At 44.9% G+C, this 22,147-nt stretch overlaps 1 protein-coding gene across 3 annotated transcripts in view; it reads right to left on the bottom strand.

Annotated features, from left to right (window-relative positions):
* Positions 1-22,147, bottom strand: part of NPM1 (nucleophosmin 1) — a 367,407-nt gene that overhangs the window by 213,116 nt on the left and 132,144 nt on the right. For all 3 annotated transcript variants that reach the window (XM_044069094.1, XM_044069097.1, XM_044069095.1), the window contains exons 2-3: positions 9,900-9,982; positions 8,519-8,638 (exon numbers count right to left, since the gene is read on the bottom strand). In XM_044069094.1, the coding sequence (XP_043925029.1) occupies positions 8,519-8,638; positions 9,900-9,982 (203 nt within the window). The remainder of the gene's footprint in view (positions 1-8,518; positions 8,639-9,899; positions 9,983-22,147) is intronic.

The following is a 22,147-nucleotide window of genomic DNA, read 5'->3' as shown; positions in this document are numbered from 1 at the left end:
TTTGGTCCTGGGTCCTCTCCTGTTTGGTATCTACTTCTCTTAAGTCCAGGCTAGCACAAAGGGACTCTGGCTGACAAAGTTCGCAGACGATTGCAAGTTGGGAGCTATTAACTCCAAGTGATGTTGACACCCTACAGAAAGGCCTCACGGAGACCAACGAAAGGTGTCAGAACCATGGCCTTAAGCTCAATCCCATAGAAGCTGTATTCTTGGCCTTAAAGTGCTGTTAAGCTTAAGCTCAATGCCAACAAATATGCAACATCCCACCTGGGAAAAACCCAGTTCCCTTGAATTACCACATTGATGGTAGTCCAAACACAGAAGGCGTTGAGATCTGGGAATACAGGCCGACAGCAACCTCTCAACCACCACATTGCCACTGTGGTCAGAGTGTCGTATGTGGCACATCTCATTACTAAGGGTTTTGCATCCAGGAAGAAAGGTAGTCTTACTCTACTCTTCCCTCATCATGTCAGAGTACAATGCCCCATTTGGCATGTACCTCACTAGACACCTCAACTGACGAAAATACCTCAAAGAGGATCTTAGGTCTTAAACACTTGTCCTATATGGACAGACTCAAAAAACTCTACTCTGTCTCATATCGCCTACTTAAGAGGCGATCTCTGCTTGACTTTAAGCCATATCTGACCCAACTCTGTTCGAAATGCTACAAAATAAAGAAATCCCAATCCCTCTGCACCACACACTCTAGAGACCTCAACCTCATTACCACAAACAGAACATGTTCTTCTGTGCCCAATTTTACCATTACAACCAATACCAAGCAACCCTGTTGCATGGGGAAAGCACACTTTCCCAGAAAGTCCTTACTGCTTAGAGTTTTGCAGAGCCAAATCAACTTAAGGAGCCAAAGCAAAGGCTGGGGGTTATCAAGAGAGAGAATGGGCCACACTACATGGGACTTCTTGCAGTAAGACCTGTAATGTCAGCATCCAGGAGGGGCAGGTTCATAACCCAGAGACTGCCCATGCTACGGAACCGACATCCCACACATGTCAAGCAGAGCTCCTCACTAGCCCTCAGAGAAATAATAAAAGAATGAAGGGCTCCCTAAGCACACCCCACAAGAGCTGTGCACGGATCACTGCTGCAGTATCACTTAATCCCTAGGAAATCAGACTGCAGAATAAAGGTGTATCCATATCAGACGTTTGAAGCTACAAATGTTACCAAAATGATAATGGTCTACTTCCCAGAAAGGAATACATGTTAAAAGGGAGTAGCTCAAGACAGTTGCAGCTCAAGGAGAGTGTAAACCTTAACTTGCATACAGAAGTTCCAAAGTTTTTGCATTAAATTGTGGAAAGTCACCATTAAATCAATTAAAGCAGGAGACAGCAGCCATCACCAATTTCGTTTTTGTTTTGAAAGCATCTGACTAGTAACTGCAGCATCACTAGTAATACCTGGGAAATTTGACTTGCCATCTGCTTGGTATGACTTCAAGGTATGAATACCAGTGTGCAAGATCTTCTGCCTACTTGCAGGAAAATGCCTGGTAGAAAAGGGAGAGGTGATAATTCAAGGCACCACCCAAAAAAGTAAAGCACTCAACTTTGCAATGGAAAAAGTACAGTTTTGTACCTACCATAAATGTAGATGTTCGAGGATTCCATTGCTGCAGTCCTGACTATTGGGTATAGTCCGCGTCCAGTCGGCCCGAATACCAGAGTATAAGGCTGACGTCGGTCAGAGCGCATTAGACTGACGTCAGTACGTCAGGGTACTAATGCGCATGACCGACGCCATATCCTCAGTCTTTTCTTGCCCCAGATGTCAGAAGACCCCAAAAAGACAAGTCCCAAAACAACCTGCACCAAAAACATGCACAATATATACAACCATATATATACAAAAATATAAGCATGTAAACTCACCTACACAACCACCCCTAAATACAGAGGGGAAGGAGGGAGGGTAAATTGGACTGCAGCAATGGAATCCTCGAACATCTACATTTATGGTAGGTACAAAACTGTACTATGTTCTTCGTCTTCCATTGCTGCAGTCCTGACTATTGGGTAGAATCCCAAAGCAGAGGTAAGGGAGGCTGGCAAATCATAAAGAAGTAGGAGCTGACAACATGCCTTGTAAAACAGCTGTGGCAAAACCAGCCCTAGACTTAGAGTAGATAGGGAGGTGATAATGCCTAGAGAAAGTATGCACTGAACTCCAAGTAGCTGCTTCCAAAATATCCTTAGTTGCCACCCCCCTTAGAAATGCTGTTGAAGTGGCAGTAGCCCTAGTGGAATGAGGCCTAATCCCAGCTGGAATCTCCTTGCCATGATGGGAATAACAAAATGCAATGCAAAAGCCAATCCACCTAGAAATAGTTTGTTTTGACACAGGCTTGCCCTGAGAACTCAAAGCAAAAGAAACAAACAACTGCTGAGACTGCCTAAAATCCTTAGTCCTGCTTAAATAATAACGCAATTGCCTGTGTACATCTAAAGTGTGCAAAATCTTTTCCCCTTTATTTTGAGGATCTGCAAAAAGTAGCCAAATGAATAGTTTGGTTTAAAGCCACACTAGAAACCACCTTAGGCATAAAAGGATTAGTACGTAATGATACCCTATCCTTATGGAAAATCAAAAAGGGCTCTACTGCCATAAGGGCCTGCAACTCAGACACCCTTCTTGCAGAAGTAATAGCCAACAGAAAAGCAGTCTTCCATGACAAATATTTCAATTCAGCAGTAGCTGCAGGCTCAAAAGGTTGTAGAGTAAGTTTTTCCAACACAAAATTGAGATCCCAAGCAGGAGTAGGAGCTCTAGGTGGGGGTCTTATATTCTTTGCCCCTCTAAGAAACTGCTTGAACAAAGGATGCGAAAACAAAGGTGGGTCACAATCATAGTGAGCTGAAATTGCTGCAGCATGAATCTTTATGGAAGAGAAGGACAAACCTTTGTCCAATAATTCAGTAAGATATTGAAGAGCCACACTCAAATTAGGCTCTGAAATCTCCAAATTCTTTGCTGTACTCCAAAATAAAAATCTCTTCCATTTTTCTGCGTACACTCTCCTTGTACTAGGTCTTCTAGCTTCCATAATCACATTTAAAACTTGTTGAGGAAGTTGAGACCTACTGTGTTTCAACACAGAATATGCCAGGCTGTTAGATGAAGAGAGTGAAGCTTGACATTGAGCAGATGGCCGTCCTGCTGAGATAACAGATGAGGAATCAGAGGTAAAGGCCATGGAGGCTTCTTTACCAGACTCCGTAGTAGTGGGTACCAGTGTTGCCGAGGCCAATCTGGAGCTATCAAAATCATCCTTGGCCTGTCTTGTCTGACCTTTAATAGTACCTTTGGAAGAAGAGGTAGAGGTGGAAAGGCATACACATGAAGGTTTTTCCAACTGAAAGACAGAGCATCCACTTTCCAAGCTGTGTGATGAAACCCCTTTGTGCAATACTTTGGCAGCTGGTGGTTTAGTGGAGAAGCGAACAGATCTATGTCTGGAGTTCCCCATGACACTGTCAGTTTCTGAAATACATGAAGATCCAGTTTCCACTCGTGGGGATCCATGATTTGTCTGCTTAACACATCTGCTAAGGAGTTCTGTGCTCCTGGCAGAAACCTTGCCTGAAGAGTTAGTTGCAAGCTTAGCGCAGTCTCCCATAAAATCATTGCTTGCCTGCATAGAGGATAAGAATGTGTTCCCCTGCTTGTTGATGTACCACATGACAGTTGTGTTGTCTGTTAGAATCAACACCTGCCCTGGAAGAAGTAACTCCTTGAAAGCCATTAATGCAAACTGGACTGCTAACATCTCCTTCATGTTGATATGTAGATGCTGTAGTCTGGCAGGCCACTTGTCTTGTATCCACTTTCCATTTAGATGAGCTCCCAAGCAATGTCCGAGGCATCTGTCGTTAAAATCTGACTTGCCTCTGGCCGGGTCACAGAGAGTCCCTTGTTTAGGTGACATTCCTGAGCCCACCACAAGAATTCTTTTGAAGGCAAGGTATTATTTGAATGACAGTGTCCAAATCCTGGCAGTGCTGTGTCCATACATTTTGAGATACCATTGTAGCTTCCTCATATGCAGTTTGGCATTGGGAAGCACCAGAATACAAGATGCCATGAACCCTAATGCTTGAAGGACTGTCCTTGCAGTCAGCACGGACTGATGAGATAGTTGATGGAAGTAAAGTGACAGACTCTTTTGTTTGTCCGGGGTTAAAAGGCCATCTGGGCTGCTGTATTCAGTCTCACACCCAGAAAGCACATGTCTTGAGAGGGTACTAGACTGGACTTTATTTCGTTCACAGAATACCCTAGGCATCTTAGCACTGCTATAACATATTCCAGATGCTGTAGAAGGTCTTCCTTTTCTTGAGCCAGAATCAGGCAGTCGTCCAAGTAAGGATAGATTTGAATTCCTTGAAGCCTGAAGTAAGCTATCACTGGAGCCAGAACCTTTGTGAATACTCTGGGCAGTAGATAAGCCAAAGGGCAATGCAGAGAACTGATAATGAGAATTTCCAGCCCGAAACCGCAGATACCTCCTGCAACTTAGCCTTATAGGCACATGAAGGTAAGCTTCCTTGAGATCTAAAGTTACCATCCAGTGATCTTTGCCCAGCAGAGGTAAAAGCTGTTGTAACGTCAACATCTTGAACTTGGGAATGTCCAAAACGTGTTGAGGAGAGATAAATCCAAAATTGGTCTCCACGTGTTCCCCTTCTTTGGTACAAGGAACAGGCGAGAATAAAATCCTAGGCCCCTTTCTGATACAGGGACTGGCTGAATGGCCCCTATGTGAAGTAACTGCAAAACTTGCTTGTGAGCCTCTTTTCTTTGTAGAGGAGGAACGTCTGGCATGCCTTTGAAATGGGGCATTGTATGGAAATAAAATCTGTAACCGTGGTGAATGATATCCAACACCCATTTGTCTTGAGTAATTAGATCCCAATTTTCTTTGAAAAGAGACAGTCTTCCTCCCAAAGGAGCTGCCAAACGTGAATCTGCTGGCAGCTGAAAAAACAGGTCATTGGGTCTGTTTACGAAAGGACTGACCCCTGCCCTCACCAGAAGTCTGAGCAGGTGAACTCCTGTTCTAGGCCTAAAAGAACCTTGAGCCCTGCCCCTACCACGTCTAGACCTACCCCTAGACTGAGAATCATAAGCAGGATATGTCCACCCCTTAGCAGGCCAATTTCTACTAAACTTAGGTGGCTGCACCTGCAAAAAATCTTTAACAGTTTGCATAGACTTAGCTTTGTCCTCCATTTTCTTTAAAACTGCTTCCACAGGCGAACCAAACAACACATCAGACTGTAAAGGAGCATCCAAAATCCTTGTCTTAACATGCTCAGCTAAATTCTGATCCTTCAACCATGCATGCCTGCGAAGAACAGAACTGGTAGCCGCCACCCTCGAGGAGGCCTGTACAGCATCAAAACCACATTGCAAAGAATGCTTACCCACTTGTTCAGACACATGAACCAAATCCAGCAACTCTTTACACTCAATACCTTCCGCCAAAGCATCCACCTTAGATTTCAATTGTGAAAGGAGATAATTCTGATATTTTAGCATGTGAAACTGACAATTCAAAGCTCTCATGGCTAGAGTGGAAGAAGTATACACTTTCTTTCCCCACCTATCCAAAGCCCTTGCCTCTTTATCAGTGGGAACAGGATTTTTAACCACAGAAGCCTTTACACCCTTAGGCCCTTGAGAAATAGTTTCTGGGTCCGCCCTAGGACTCGTAAACAAATATTTATGAGCTTCGGGCACCCTATAATACCTATCAGGCTTAACAGGGGCAGGAGGCAAAGAGTCCGGGTTCAGGGAAGCCTCTGCAAAAACATCTTCCACCACATTCAACACAGGAGGAATAGCTAAAGGCCTATGCTGGGGTAAAAACAAGAACTCCCTAAGCCTTTTCCTGGAGTCAGAGTAATCCTGGCCTTCCCATTTAAAGTGCTCCCTCATGGAATGCAAAGTCTCTGAAAATGAGAAATCCTCAGGTGGAGACGCTGTAGGAGTGGAATCATCCACATCAGAATCAGAATAAGTAGGATACTCCTGTAAATCTTCCACAGAAGATTCTGAAGCCTCTGAACACTGTTCAAAACTATCAAACTCCGGTTCCACCCTAGGCCTCTTATCAGGCGGGGGCATAGAACCCCTAATCATAGTAATCAAATCTTCTGCCATTTTAAGCATATGTTTCTTAGGTACAGAACCCGAAATGCTAGGAGAAGCCCCCACTGAAGCTGTAGAAGGCCTACCTCTCAAAGAAGTTTTGGCAACAGAAGGAGAGGCCCTAACTACCTTGGGAAGAGAGGGAAGAACAGTCACCTGAGAAGCCCCCTCAGCCTGGCCTACCTCCTGAGAAGGCACATCCTGTAAGAGTATAGTTTCTGCCTGGGACTCCATAGACACTCCTGGCAAAACCTCCGGCTCCACAGCCTTCTAAAGAACCGACGTCCGGGACTGCCGGTTCCTCAACCCTAGGCTTCACTGTTTTATCCTTGCGCTTCTTGGGGGAAGCGGGCGTCGGAGCATCCGACGGCATTTTATAATTGCAACGCTTCCCAAACACTAACCTGGCACAGTCTAACCTCCTCTTAATAGTGCGTTTATTAAACCTAGCACAAGAGCGGCAACCAACAACGTCGTGCTCAGGCCCTAAACAAGGTATACACAAGGTATGATAATCCCTATGAGGTATCTGTTTCCCACAAGAAATACAGTTATTCACTTTTTCTGACATCCGGTAAAATACTGAGGCAAGAAAAAACTAAAATGGTCCCCAACGGGGTACTTAGCCAACTCTGTTTCGGTCTGAAACTCCGGTTTCGGAAATATTTCAGTACGCCAACCTGCACTCGCAAAACTGCTTCTGCATCGGACCATGCGGCAAAAAAGACTGGGGATATGGCGTCGGTCATGCGCATTAGTACCCTGACGTACTGACGTCAGTCTAATGCGCTCTGACCGACGTCAGCCTTATACTCTGGTATTCGGGCCGACTGGACGCGGACTATACCCAATAGTCAGGACTGCAGCAACGGAAGACGAAGAACATCAGCAGGCCAAACAGAACCTCCACCTAAAAAACAAGGTATCCGGGACAGGCTGTGAGCTCCTCCTTAGAAGCAAAGATTGTTTCAACTGCCCAATCCTGTGCATGCTTGCCACTAGCCATATCTGAGACAGCAAATGGCACCATCCTTGGAAAATGCAGACAGGGTGGCCATATTCTATGTAGCTCCAGAAAACATGCACTTGCCAGAGGCATATGAATTTGAGAGGCCACCACTAGATGTACTGCTTTCTTTCAAGCCATATTCTCCAAAAGAATGCTCCGGCACACACCAGCACAAGTTTCACATCTCAAACAGCTATTTTAGATACCAGCCACAAAGACAAGAACATGGCACCTTCTCACTCTAGCATCAATACCAGCAAACCAGTACCACATCTTACAGCCAGAAGTGGATTGCCCTGAATCAGGCCTTTTAACATGGAAAAGGAGGCACTTGCACACTATTTCAACAGAGAACATGGAAACAAGCCTGTTCTTCCCATATCTGGAAGAGGCCTACCTGAATTGCTGCCACTTATGGCTATGCTCAACGTTGGGCTCCTCCTACGGAAAGCAGAGTGGAGAATCCTGACTTCACTCCACCAACAGATACAGAAGGCTTCACACTGAATGGGGGAACTTTCCATAACAAACATCAGGATCAAGAAACCTCTGTGCAAACAGGAAGAAATGGGGACATTTACAGTCTTTTAGTGAAACACTATACGAAATCAAAGGAAGTCTATACCACCAGACGCTGGAGCTAAAAAAAAATCTAGAATGGGAGAGATGGTCTCAAAATGTACATATATTTTGACATTTAGCGTAAAGTCAAACTAGGACAAAGCCCATTTTCACTGCAGACCTGGAAATAAACACTCCAGAAGCATGTCACTGGAATATAGGACAAAACCAGAGCACCTGGAAAACCACATAAATGTAGAGAGGACATGCAGACTCTGCACAGAAGGCAACCCAGCTGAGAATCTAACGGGAGAACCTCTTGCTGTGAGGTTATAAACACCCACGGGCAGCTCTAGCTAGAGATCACAGCTGCACAGCCCCCAGATGGCTCGCATAATCGGCATGTTCAAGTTTCTTATTTAGGTCAAATGCACACCTGAATGACTTGTTCAAGGAGTTGTGAACAAATTCACATCTGTTAAAGTCATTTGTGAGCCTTGGTAGGGCAAATGTGTATTAAAGTGTGGGGTGTATGTAGGTTTTGTAAAGCTGGTAGTGGGTTTGTAGCACTTTGGTTGGGTTCCATCTAGTGCCAGTGACCATCACTAATACTGCAGGTCATCAGCTACTGATAAGTTTACATTTAATACATTTGAATTTTTTACCCATGTGATTGTCGCTAGTGTGTACATTCATTTAACACAGATATGCTCTTATACTTACTACTGCCCTTTGATCTCAAGTTGAAATAAGTCTAAAGTTACTCACTGTTGGTTGTACAGACATCTTCAGTGTAGCCAATATGACTTTAACAGTTTGGTCATCATAACTTAAACCCTCTGCTTCCACAACATGTAGCTCGTCTTTGGCCCCAGGTCCAAGGCTGACCTGTCAAAAAACAAAAATCTCATACCAATCTCAGCATGTTCAAAGTAAAAAAAAAATCAAGATCCTGCAACTCAATTCTGACACAATCTAATTTGTACATTGCAATAAAGATAAAACATGATTCAGTGTAACTTGCAATTTAATTTTCATTAAAGACATTCAAGAAATCAAACCGCTTTAAGCTACTAGTAGCAATACTTAAGGAGCCCAACTACCCCTCCTTTCAGAGACTCCCAAAATTCCCAAGATATCCTAGGCAATAGTGCAGAACAGCTCATCTGTGAACACCCTATTCCTGGACAGATTAGCCAAAGAACAGGCTAAAACCCATATTCAAAGCTCACTCCGAAGTTACTCTTAAGTAGACTTCAGTCACGTCGTCTTGCACTTGCACCCCCAAGCCTTCAGCTTTAGTGAAAGCCAAAGAAAATTGTTTTTGTCTAAAAGAGCAATCTTGAAACCTCGTGGTACCATAATCTCCCTGAAGCCCTAGGCAACATAAAAGCCCTTGTGCGTTTCAAAGACCTGTATGCGGCTGAAAATGTGATCGCTGAGATGACTAATTGACCTAAACCACAAAGCAAACAAGTCTAATCTTACCTCACTCCTACTTGAGACATCAGGAAGCAATGTAAAAATGCCATCATCTCTTACCCATTATGGAATGGAGAGGTCACAAGAGTCAGTACAGTAATGCATTGGGAAGCTGCTCTTTTTACAAGGTCAGCATTTCCAGGTATCACTGTGGACCAGAGGAAAGCAAGACGCCGTCCCCCACCCCACCCCCCTGCAGGTTGGAGCAGAGGTTCACCTCTCCCAAAAAGCATGACTGGCTCAGTCTCCAGTCTTGCCAGTGGACAGCAAATGTAATTTTTAGCACCCCACCTTTTTATGGGGGGCACCTTGCCAAAATTCAGAGACCTACCTTTTCTTGTGAAGATTCTTAAACATATGTCTAAGGCCAAGACATTCCCTCCTCTGGTGTTGGTGTGAACAGCTGTCCACTACTGCCATTTTCTGAGTTTTTAAGTAGGCCAACAATTGTACAATCTTCTAATAAGTAGCCAAGCTGAACTCCCAACATTTGCTGCAGTTAAGCAAGTTGCTTACACACTGGTGATTGTTCAGTAATCTCACTAATGCAAGTAAATCAAGTAAAGGAGGCCCACCTAACAGTGAACCTGACCAAAATGCCTATAATATCAGAGAGCACTACCAAAGTAACCTGGGAACAAGTTAAAATAAAATCTGTATAACTTACTGTACGAAGAGACAAATGGTGTTCACTTTCATCATCTTCCACACTGAACAGGTATTCTTTTTTGTCTGCCTTAAGTTCACAACCTGTAATGCAATCACATACTTTAATCAGTTTTTTAATCAAAACCAGATTGTGTTAAATGTAATAAACTCGAACGAAATTAACACAAGTTCCTAAACATTACCTCAGTGCACATTCCATTTAAAAATCCTAGGGAGAGCTGCACCTGACCAGAAACTATACACTGACTTTTATAAAGGGGGACTGGCACCTACATTCACTTAACTAATGAAGCTATACCTCTTCCCAAAAGAGGTAACTGTACAAGTAAAGCACAGCAGCACTTGAAATTAAGAACAAATGAGGCATAAACATGAACATGCATTAGAGTAACAAATACAGAGCAAGAGAAACAACAAAGGCATGTGCAAAAGTGCAGCGTATAGAGGGGTTTTACAAGCTGGATACGAACTATGACAATGTGATTTGAGAGGAGTTGGCCAATACACAAAAAAGGGAGTCACGAAAGTTGGAATAGAGTGGACTGGATACAGTACTGTAATAGTACACTACTGTAATAGTTAGCTACTCAGTCATACCAAACTTATGTAAATGGAAGTAGATAGCATGCCTAGCAAGCAACAGTAACTTGCCACACATCAACTTTCCCAGAAAGTACTTGCTGCTTCCTTAGAGTTTTGCGGAGCCAAGTCAACTCAAGGAGCCAAAGCAAAGGCTGGGGGTTATCAAGAGAGAACTGGCCACACTACATGGGACTTCTTGCAGTAAGACCTGTAATGTCAGCATCCAGTACCCAGAGAATAAAATTAGACAATTTCCAAGAGTTCTGGGTGGCCATTCTACAGGAACACAACTACAGCCCTAAAAAAAACAAAAAAAAAATGTCCAGCTTGTACTGCAACAAAATACTGAGTTGGCCAAATAACAGTGGCATAATCTGTGCGTATTGTGTGGTTTGAGACACAGGTACAATAGTGTGCAATTATATTTATGGTAGTGGTATGCGAGTGTGTGTTATGTCAGGGGAGGGCTAGGTATGTTTTGGATTATTTTCGATATGGTGGTCTTTTTAGGGGTTTACGAATTTTTCACAGTTCCCGTCTTCTGCTCTCGAGATATATACCGTAGTGCGATCTCAGTTGGTTTAAAGTAGCGGGGGTGTGCAAGGGGTGGCTTGTCCCCCTGTAAAACTGCCTTTGATGTGTTTTATTTTTTTTATTTTACCAGTTCAGTGAACCGGTATTTGCGAAAGTGCACAGTTGTTTACATGGGGTCGGACTTTTGTCGAAACAATGAGCTTTCAGCAAACAAAAGTAGAGCCACACATACAAACCTCTTTCTCGATACACACACAATATGGTTTGGAGTGTCAGAGGCTTCACATTTATGATAGGAATATGTCAACACACTCGAAAGTCTCATACATAAAGCAAAATCAATACTGTATACTTGACAGAAATTACATGGGCTTTCATTTACAGTAATAAGCCACCGAATTTAAACAAATGAAATATTGTTTAAACTGTGTAGAACTATTAGCTTACTTTAATGTAATCTTACAGAGGGAACAGAAGGGTCTGAAAGGACATCGGTCTTATGGCGGGACATCACAAAAGACTTTCACAGCAGTCTCACATTTTATACTATTAGCGGATACATTTAAAAGCTATGCATAGATGAGGAACAATAAGATGTAAGCATAACACCTTAAAACAAAACTGGAGAATGAGTATGTTAAGATATGAAATAATTGTTCCATTATACACTAAACGCTTTAAAGGATACAGCCTCAGGTTTAGTTTACCATTTGTTACAGTACTGAATGGATGAGGTTGCTTGGATGGCTAGACTATTCAAGCAAAAAGTGTTACAACCTTCAAATGTTAATGTTCACATGAGAATTACTAAGCAGTTTTTTAGTGTCATTATCTATAAGTACGTGTATACTTATGACCAGGACAAATGCCATTTAGCCATTTCCATAAATGTTGATAAAACAGATGCATTATGGGTAACTTTTAGTTATGTACTCACCATAACTTCAGATGTTTGGGATCCATCTCGCCTACATTCTGACTGATGGGCTCGGAGCCGATCGCTCGGCTCCGACTCGGCACGCTTATGCTATAGAGCGAGGCCTCTAATTGGCTGAGCTATCTTTATCCCAGGATGCACCACCACTAATCCCCCAGATCTTGTTTGTCCGCATTCATGCACAGCTTGATTATATAACATTGTTAGATGTTTCAAGATGAAACAGGATTCGGACCTTCTGATATCCTCTATCTCCCAGGAAGGGGGAAGGAGGGTGGGTTATTAGGAATGTAGGCGAGATGGATCCCAAACATCTGAAGTTATGGTGAGTACATAACTAAAAGAGGTTGTGATCCTATCTCGCCTACATTCTGACTGATGGGACAGCGTCCCTAGCACCTAAATCCTGGGTGGCTCATTGGAAAACACTCCTGAGCACTGTGGAACCAAATGAAGCTCGTCCTCTAGATGCCACATCTAATTTGTAGTGAGAAATGAAGGTATGCGGGGAAGACCATGTAGCCGCAGCACAAATGTCACTAATAGCAAGCTTAGAATGAAATGCTACCGAAGTAGCCATAGCCCTTGTAGAATGAGCCTTGACAGAGGTGGAAAGCTCCTTGTTAGAATAAAGATAAACTTGAGTAATACAGTCCCTGATCCATTTGGCAATAGTGACCTTTGTGACCGCGTTGCCAAATTTGTTTTCTGCAAAGGACACAAACAACTGATCTGTCTTCCTTGATTGTTTGGTCCTATCCAAATAAAAACGTAACTGCCTGTGGACATCTAGTGTGTGGGAAAATAAATTCCACTTTATTGGAGTATTTTGGGAAAAAAACTGGGAGCTCTAATGACTGTTGCAAGCATAAAGTAGAACAGACTTTAGGAACAAAAGGATTTGGTCTGAGGGAAACTGTCTGTATGAAAAACCAAGTACGGAGGTTTCACTGACAAAGCTTGAAGTTCTGAAACCCTTCTGGCTGAAGTAATTGCCACTAGAAAAGCTGTCTTCCATGATAGAAACTTTAAATCACAGGTAGCTGCCGGTTCAAAGGGGGAAGAAGTCAAGGCACGTAATACTATATCGAGATCCCATGGAGGTGCAGGATGAGAAACTGGAGGTCTTAATAGAGCAGCACCTTTCAAGAAGGTCTTACACAACCTGTTGCTCATTAAGGGTGGGTCTATGGATTCATGAAAATTAGAAATCGCTGCCAATTGTACTTTGATGGTAGAAACAGAAGAGCCTTGGTTGAAAAGAGAGGTTAGGAACTTGAGTACTTCTGCTACGGGGGTTGAAATGGGGTCCAGGCCCCGGAGTTGAGCCCATATAGCAAATCTTTTCCATTTGCTAGAATAAAGTTTCTTCGTAGCAGACTTGTGGGCTGAAGACAATATGTGCACTACATCTGGGTCTAGTGGATGTCTCCTGACTATGGTTGGAAGAGGAGGAGCCAGGCCATCAATCTTAATGTGTGTAGGGACTGGTGTAGTAGTCCCGACTGATGAATCAGTAGGTCTGGGACCTGGTCCAGGAACCATGGACCTTCCAGAGCATGTTTCCGAAGATAGGGAAACCAGACTTGACGAGGCCAGTAAGGAGCAATTAAGATCATCTTGCTCCCTGAGAGAAGCCTTCTGAATTACCTTGGGTAGGAGAGGAACTGGAGGGAAGGCATAAAGCAGGCCGGTGGGCCAAGAATGGACCAACGCGTCCATAGGGCTCTTCCCCGGAGCCAGGGTTAGGGAGAAAAAATCTTTGCACTTCGCATTCAGAGGAGTCTAAGAGGTCGCAGCACGGAACCCCCAATTCGCTGAAAATCTGTCTTGTAATAGTCATGTTCAGAGACCATTCGTGAGGAGAGAGGATGGTTCTGCTCAACCTGTCGGCTATGACATTGGATTTGCCCGGTATGTGAGTAGCCACTAGGAAGCGTTTGGTTGAGATTGCCCATTCCCAGACCCTCATCGCTTCTCTGCAAAGAGGATAGGATCTGGTCCCTCCCTGCTTGTTCAGGTACCAGACAACTGACATGTCCGAGTGAACAGCAATTACGCCCTGAGGGAGGTAACAGTGAAGGGCTTGAAGGGACAGGAGTACTGCTCTCATTTCTAGGATGTTGATGTGGAGAGAGGTCTCTTCCGGATGCCATTTGCCCTGGACTGACCTGCCCAGGGAATGCCCCCCCCCCCCCATCTGGGAGGCGTCCGTGGTCAAAGCGGCCACCGGAGGAGGAAGAACAAAGGGTCGTCCCTGATCCAAATTGGAAGACACTAGCCACCAGCGAAGGTCCCGTCTGCAAGATTCTGTGATCCATATTAGATGATTGAGAGGGAGTTCCTGAAAGGACCACTGAGTTGAAAGAAGCCACTGGAGGATTCTCATGTGTAACCTTGCCAAGGGAACCAGCAGAACTGTGGCAGACATCGATCCCAATAGTTGCATGACCATTCTGGCTGGGGCTTTGGACCTGGGGAGTAAGGCTCGAACCTGATTTTGTATGATCTGAATTCTGTCTGCAGGTAGATAGACCCGCATCTGGTTTGAATCTATCTCTGCCCCTATGAATCTTATTCTTTGAGATGGCCGTAACACAGACTTTGGCCAACTGAAGGCGATTCCGAGGGAATTGCCCAGTGATGTTGTGGCTTGCAGGCTCCGTAGAAGTAGATGCTTGGAGGTGGCAGTTAGAAGCCAGTCGTCTAGGTACGGAAACACCTGGAATCCTAGACTCCTCAAGTGAGCAGACACTACTGCCAAGCATTTGGTGAACACCCTGGGGGCTGTGGTGAGACCAAAGGGCAGCGCACGGAACTGAAAACGACTGCTTCCTAGGCTGAAGCGCAAGTGTCTCCTGGACGTTTGATGTATTTTGATATGGTAATACGCGTCCTTGAGGTCTATGGAGCACATCCAAACACCTTTCTCCAACAACGGGAGAATGGTTTGTAAAGTGACCATTCGGAACTTGGACTTCTTGACTGAACGGTTTAGGTTGCTTAGGTCCAAAATGGGCCTCAGTCCCCGGTCTTTTTTGGCACTAAAAAGAATCTTGAGTAAGTCCCTAATCCGATCTGGTCTGCGGGGACCGGTTGGATGGCTCCTTTTTGCAGCAGTTTTGAAATTTCTATGGCTGCGGTATCCCGTTGACTGGGTGGCGGGTCCGGGATTCTTTTGGACTGAGGGGGGGGACAACAGAATGGGATGGAGTAACCTCCGGCGATAATTCGAAGCACCCATCTGTCTTGGGTGATCCCTTCCCAGGCCTTTAGGTGCTTCGAAAAACGACCCCCGACTGGCTCCAGAGCAGCACAGTCGGGCAATCCCTCAGGGACTATGAAAGGTTGAAGAGCCACGAAAGGACTCGCGGTCTCCAGTGTTGCGGGGGCCTCTGCGACGGCATCTTCCTGATGAATTTCCCCCTCCTCTGCCTCTGGAGGGGGAACCTTCCTGCTGAGAGGAGTAAGACTTCTGCGATCTCCGGAACCACATCTTCCCTCCTCTTTTAGCCTTGGGATAAGGCCGAAAGGGAGTGGAAAATCGTGCCCCTACGGCAGTCAGTCTTACCCTCCTGTTCACAACGGGTAAGTGTGTCTTTCACCTTGGGCCCAAACAGGAGAGGACCCATCAAAGGGGGCGTCGGCGAATGAAGACTTGAAGGCCTCCGCAAAATGACACAGGCGGAGCCAGGCTTGTCTCCGTAGAGCAATGCCTGTACCCGCCGCTCTACTCGCCCCTTCGGCCGCATACGAGATGAGCCTCATGGATGAGGTCGAAATGGATGACATTGTAGCCAGCTGAGATCCAACCGTCTGGGCCAGCTCCTCAGGCAGGTTACCTAAGAGGGTATCTGACAGCTCCTTAATCAGATCCCTCTGGAATCTCGTAAAGTGCATTAGGTAGTTCAGAGACCTCAAGGTAAAGGCCGCTGAACTTAGGGTGCGCTTGCCGTACCGATCCATGCTCCTAGACTCCTTAAGAGGATGGACGGACGTAGAAGCCTCTGCTACATCCTGCTGTGTAGCAGATGCCACCACCATAGCATCCACAGCCACACCTTTCGTGAGGAACTCTCTATCTGGGGGTGCTGAAAGAAATTTGTTTGGACGAGCGGGCACCGGTTCCACAGAGTCCGGGTGTTCCCACGCCCTTCGACAGATCAAATCCAAGAGCTCGAAGGGCGGAGACACCCAGGAGGCGGAGGGCTGAGCCCCGAAGGCCTTCAGGAACACAGACTCATCAGCAGAGGGAGGTTTGGACTGCCAGCCGCCTCGTTTTAGGGCTTCTAGGATGTCTGCAAAGGAGACATCAGAGGACGACTTGGGGGACCCCTCTGCATCATCGAGATCGGTGTCAGATGTCAAAGACTCGTCAGGGGAGTCAATGTGCTTCCTCTTGCACGTTTTCTTCCTGGGAGGTTCTTCTGAAGAGGCTTCAGAAGGAGCTCCAGGAGGGGGAGAAACCCCAGCGGGGGTAACCTGAGGCCCCGAGGCTCCGCTGTCTGCTGACAGGGGAACTGCCAACGACCCAGTCTCCAAATGTAGGGAAGGAGCTGGGAAAACTGTGGAGGTAGCCAATGAAAATTTGGCTAGAGCACTCCTCATAGCCCTGAAGGCGGGACCACCAGAATCCTGGGAAGGTCCCCCCTCCGTGGCCACGACAGTGGACGGTACTCCCGCCGACGCACCAAGAGGGAGACTTGGGACCGAAGGTATCAATCCCGAAGCCTCCCCCCAGGGCCGAAGGAAGAAGTCCGTGCACTGAACTCAGACCCAGGAGCCGGGAGTCGGAGCAAGGGTCGGGCCTGACCCTAACACCTCCACTGGTTCCACCAACACCTGCTCCAATGGTGCCGAAGCTGTTGGAGGAGGAAGTACTGTAAGGGAGTGGACCATCGGCTCCAAAGCCAAATGGGCTGGAGCCGAAACCATCTTTTGGAACACCGGAGACTGGAAAAGTCGAAGGAGTACCCTGTCAATGTCCGAATCAGACATCCTGGAAGATAGAGGATACCGATCGGGCCCGAACCGATTTCTCCATCAGCTCCGAAGGGCTCTGGGACCGGCTCCGAAAGGACTCCACAATTATCGGCTCCGAGGAAACCTTCAAGGAAATTTCCCTCGGCGCCGATAAGGACTTCGGCTCCGAGGGGGAAGTGTCTGAGCCGATGACCCTTATCGGCTCCAATATCAGTGGAGCCGATGAGGGTGACCCACCTCTCGATGCTCCAGACCTCGGCTCCGAAACCAGAGGGGTCGAGGTAGGAGGCATCGAGGCAGACCGTTCCGACCTCGGCTCCGAAGTCCGTGGAGCCGATCAAGAAGTCTGCTTACCTTTTTTTAGCCGTCGGTTCCGACTGACTGGTCGGAGCCGGCGCTTTCCTCTTAGGAGACGGAGAGGAAGATGAAGCCTCCTCGAAAGAAGGCTTGATTAATCCTTTGAGGATTAATTGTTTTTCCTCTCCTGGAGGACTCGGGAGGAAAACGCATGGCATACACTGCACGATTCCTGGAGATGTTTGGCGCCAAGACAATAGACGCACGAGGAGTGGTAGTCCATTATGGACATTTTAAACCCACACCTCGTGCACTTTTTAAACCCAGAGGGTTTATGTTCCTTAGACATAGTTATGCAGAAAAAACAGAACACAACAGTAAACTTTAAACAGTTTTAGGACACAGGTACAAATAAGTATGCCTGTACTCAGAATATTATAAACTGAAAGAAACTTTTTTTTTTTTTTTTTTAAAACACACAGAAAAGAAAGGGAAGAAAACAAGGAGGGTCAAGACCCTCTAACTCAAACGGGTACTTGACCCACACACAACCACTAAAGTAGTTAGTACAGGGGAAGGCCCCTCTAACTGAAACGGAACCTTCTCTGACAGGAAAAATAAAGCAAAATTTAATAAAACAGCAAGAGACACACTCGTACACAAAAAATAGCCGTTAAAACAGCTTTTGGGTTGAAAAGAGAGAACTGACAGGAAAAGAGACTATTAATATAGTACTTAGCCCAGCCAATGTTGAGACCACGTCCAAGCTCTGTAAGCGGCAAACGAGATCTGGGGGATTAGTGGTGGTGCATCCTGGGATAAAGATAGCTCAGCCAATTAGAGGCCTCGCTCTATAGCATAAGCGTGCCGAGTCGGAGCCGAGGGATCGGCTCCGAGCCCATCTGTCAGAATGTAGGCGAGATAGGATCACATAACATCATATATTTGAAGTGGTTTAATTCTCAAGCTTTTTTTGTTTATATATACAGGAAACACAACACAAGACAGGCAATACAATTAAGTTCACAATATAAATCAAATAAAAAAGGGGGGTTGCTGTATTAGAAATTCACTGTATGTCTATGGTTACAGAAACATCAAGACGATGAAGGTATGCTTTGAAACAGTTGACCAAACACCTAGCACAAGTACCTCAAAACTTGAAAGGCAGCATTATTCTAGCAGAAGACTAATTGTTAAAATTAATCTTTTCACCTTGGGGACAAATGAATCTTCAGAACGGAATTCAATTTTTTTACTCATAATTCCCATAGACATGGAACACCATCCAGAATGGACAGTCTCCAATGACACGAGTGATACAGTAGGCAAAAGTAAAAACAGTAACCTGTTTTCAGATCACAAGGCAATCACTTCTGAGCCGTTTTTTGAACTCTAATAATGTTAAAATCAGATTACTACAGCATATACAACTATTTTAAAGACTAACTTCTCTAACCCCAAAATCTACGAGCAATTTAGTCAAACAAAATTACTTAAGTCCAAATCACAAAGTCTACTCCTAAAGGAAGTAAATTTTAAAAACTGACAACGATCCAACTGAATGGCAATTCATGCTAATAGACTGAAATATATTCTACCTGGCTTTATCTTGGCACATTCTCAGTTTATTGTTTAGGGGCAGAGCATCTGCAGTCAGCCTGTTCTATTTCAGGCTTTTAACCCCAGCACCACTGACCACCACAAAACGAAGCTCATCTGAAAGGCCTCTTACCAGCTTCTTCAGGAGTTCAAACCCTCTCCAAGATTTCCTCGGGAGCTCTAAGAAACTTCCTCACAAATCTTCAAGAGCGTCTTTGGAGCTGGAAAGCTCTGAAATCTGACTACTTCGGATCAAAGACATACGTTGGCTCTGAATGATCCAAAGCACTCCTCTGATCAGTGTCATGGTCTTTGTCACCCTAGGGATCTGGGGTAGAGTGTACAGAGCGCCCATCGATCAAAGAGACCCTGACCTGCAGCAAACTGGCATGAAGACTACCTACCTTCAGAATTAGGTTCTCCACTCCACAGGGCAACTTTTCTAGAATTCAGCACGGTGAAGAGACCTGGTTCCATAAATCCCAGGGGTCTTCCCAGAATCTATGCGGGACTCCTCCTCTACCACTGGAGGAAAAGTGCCAAAGGGAGATGCCACCCAAGCAGTCTGCATCAGACTTTCAGGAAGCCCTTCTCTAATGAGCTTTTTCCAGCACTCCTGAAGTGCTGCCCAACTGCTCATCTCACATGGACCAGTACAACTCAGAGATTCCCTTCCACAACCCGCCTTCAAAGAGCTCAGACTCCCCAACTTTTGGCCCAATGCAGTAAAAGAAATTCTAAACTTCCTGCAAAATAGTCATCCAAGAGGTCCCAATCACACATCTGCAGTACTAGCGTTTTTAATTGGATGTTTTAATTTGTAAAATCACAATGAAAAAAATTCAACTAAACCACACACGCAATCTAATTTACAGGAGTGCCTATTAACCAGTACATTTCATGCCAACCCCCTACTAGGATCACCATGTCAAAGCCCTTTCTCCAGAGACATCACCCCCCTCACTCCCTGAACCCCCACCCCACATCTCAATAGTGTTGGTTGAGACAGATTCCCCCAACTCTCAAAGGGAACAATGCATTTAATACATAGGACTCCATTTCTTTTAGATATGAAAAATGTGGACGTCAAACAGCTCAAGAACACCTTCACCCAAGCAAAGTGTAGCTCCCACACACCCTTGCCCCCATTTCATCCCCATACCTCATTGATCATACCTCTCTTCTCTTTACACCTCTCACCCCATTACTCTTCCTTCTGCATGCCACCATTACCTTTACTCCACCTTCTCATCAAGATGCACTTTCTTGCAACTATTCTCACTTCAGTCTTTATACCCCTAAAAAATATGCTACCCATGTAGCACAAGCCATCTCAGTCATTATGGCCATATCTTATCCATAAAGCTTTAAGCAAAATTCAGTTTTTCCGTTCCTGTTTTGGCACATTTACTTCTTGAACTAAGTGTTGTAGCATATTCTTGAGTCTGTAAATAGGTTTTGTTCATTATGTGATCCTATTCACCTAGGCTGTGCCTGCAAAAAAAATGTCCATCAAGACCAGTGCACTACCCTGATAAAAGATGCAAATAAACAAACTGATAGAAATAAAACAACCTAAACCAAGAAACAAGTAAATTGAACAACCTAAACCAAGAAACAAGTAAATTGAAGTTCTTGTACTGGGACTTTGTAAGGGGGACAGTAAGCCAGCCCAACTTTTGCTTTAAAAAGCAGTGTTTACCAAGCATGCAGCTATCAGAATTGAAGGAGACATGCAGAGAGAAATGTCAGTGTGAGACTTGTCCACTAAATGAGAATACTTTTTGGGGATCTCAAGGCAGAAGCAGAGGGAATATCCACCTGGACCAAAGTGCCTCACAAGAGTACGACATTTGCCTTTAGTGTTCTCGTTGTAAGCTTAATTGGATCTTTTACTTTCTGAAAAAATAAATACAGGGAACATGCAGGACTTAGTTGCATCCTGGATCAATTTACCTCTCAGTGGTCATAGTCTAAGCCTTGGTGGGTTGCCAAGACCATAGCAGGTCACAGATTCAACTTTCTTTAGGTAATGAGAAACTGCAGTACCAAGGGAATCCACATTCCCGCAGAAGTCTACTTGCTGGCAAGTATCACAGGCTCATAGTTGTACACCAGTCAAACCACCAAGTTTTTTTTTTGTGCCCAGAGGTTAATTTAAGGGATATATCTAAAACTAGGGTAGGATTTACAGACTGCCTGCTCATTAGACATAGGTGCTAGACAAGACATGAATTTCCCATCCCCTGGTCCAGGTTACATTTCAACTGAGTTAGGGAAGAACTAATGGATGGGAAGCCAGAGAGGCTTACACACCTCCAAAACAGGTCCTATTTGTGTCACAAGGAAGGTTAAAGTGCCTACCTCCGATAATACTGGGTTTGTGGATCCACAAAGGTCCACAGCATGATCCAAGGATGCCTTGCATGCCAAACAGATCTCCCCAGTCCGTAGGAAAGATTAGAGATGAGGCTTTGAGGCAAAAGGTACACTTTATAAAGATAAAATTACCAAAACTCGTACTTGTACAACATGGGCAATTGAAACTTCTCTACCAGCTGCAAATCTTTACTGCTAACTTCTACAAAATAAAATACAAAGATATTAAATCTCTATTCATTCTCAGATAATTACCCTTCGCTGATTTTTTTTAGAGCATAAACAGAGACCCCCAAATGCATTTAACCCCCCCCAAACCTTCCTTTAAAGTGCCAAGGCATACCACGGGACAGATCATGGCCTCCTTAAAAATTCCAACACCAGCTTCTGGGCCAGGCAAAAAAATAATTACTGGCTACCCAGTCACCATTTAACTGTAGCCAAGAATTAAACCACAACCAATGTCTACACTGCCTTGCCTGCATTCTAACAGGCAAACAGTGGCCAAAAAAGAAAATCAAATCAAGTGTGCTCACTGATCTTGGGTCCAGACTAGAGTACATTAAAAGGACAAGAAATGAAGGCCACTTGAGTCTTCTAAAACAAAGGCATGATACCAGACTCCCTTAAGGACATTTTGCATACATTTTAATACCTTGTCCAGTTTAGGTCAAACTGACAACACAATTTAATACAGTTGGTCCGCGTAGTTATGAAGCCAGTTTATTAGCTCAAAGTATGGTAAATATGCTGAAGTTTGCACAGATTTCATGCACAGAACGGGGTTACTCAATTTAAGACACCCCGCCCGGAAGCAAGTTGAGTGCTTGAACAGGTAGTAGACAAGTTTCCATTAGAACACAGAACTGTATATTCACGCCCTATGCCTGGATTCATTTGTCAATACTGAAACTGTAGTGCAGCATATGGCA

Source organism: Protopterus annectens, chromosome 4.part0 (assembly GCF_019279795.1).
Source record: "Protopterus annectens isolate FY-2018-M chromosome 4.part0, PAN1.0, whole genome shotgun sequence".
NCBI classification, from domain to species: Eukaryota; Metazoa; Chordata; order Ceratodontiformes; family Protopteridae; genus Protopterus; species Protopterus annectens.
The sequence above is the reverse complement of the archived record's forward strand: the minus strand, read 5'-3'. Positions and strand labels throughout refer to the sequence as shown.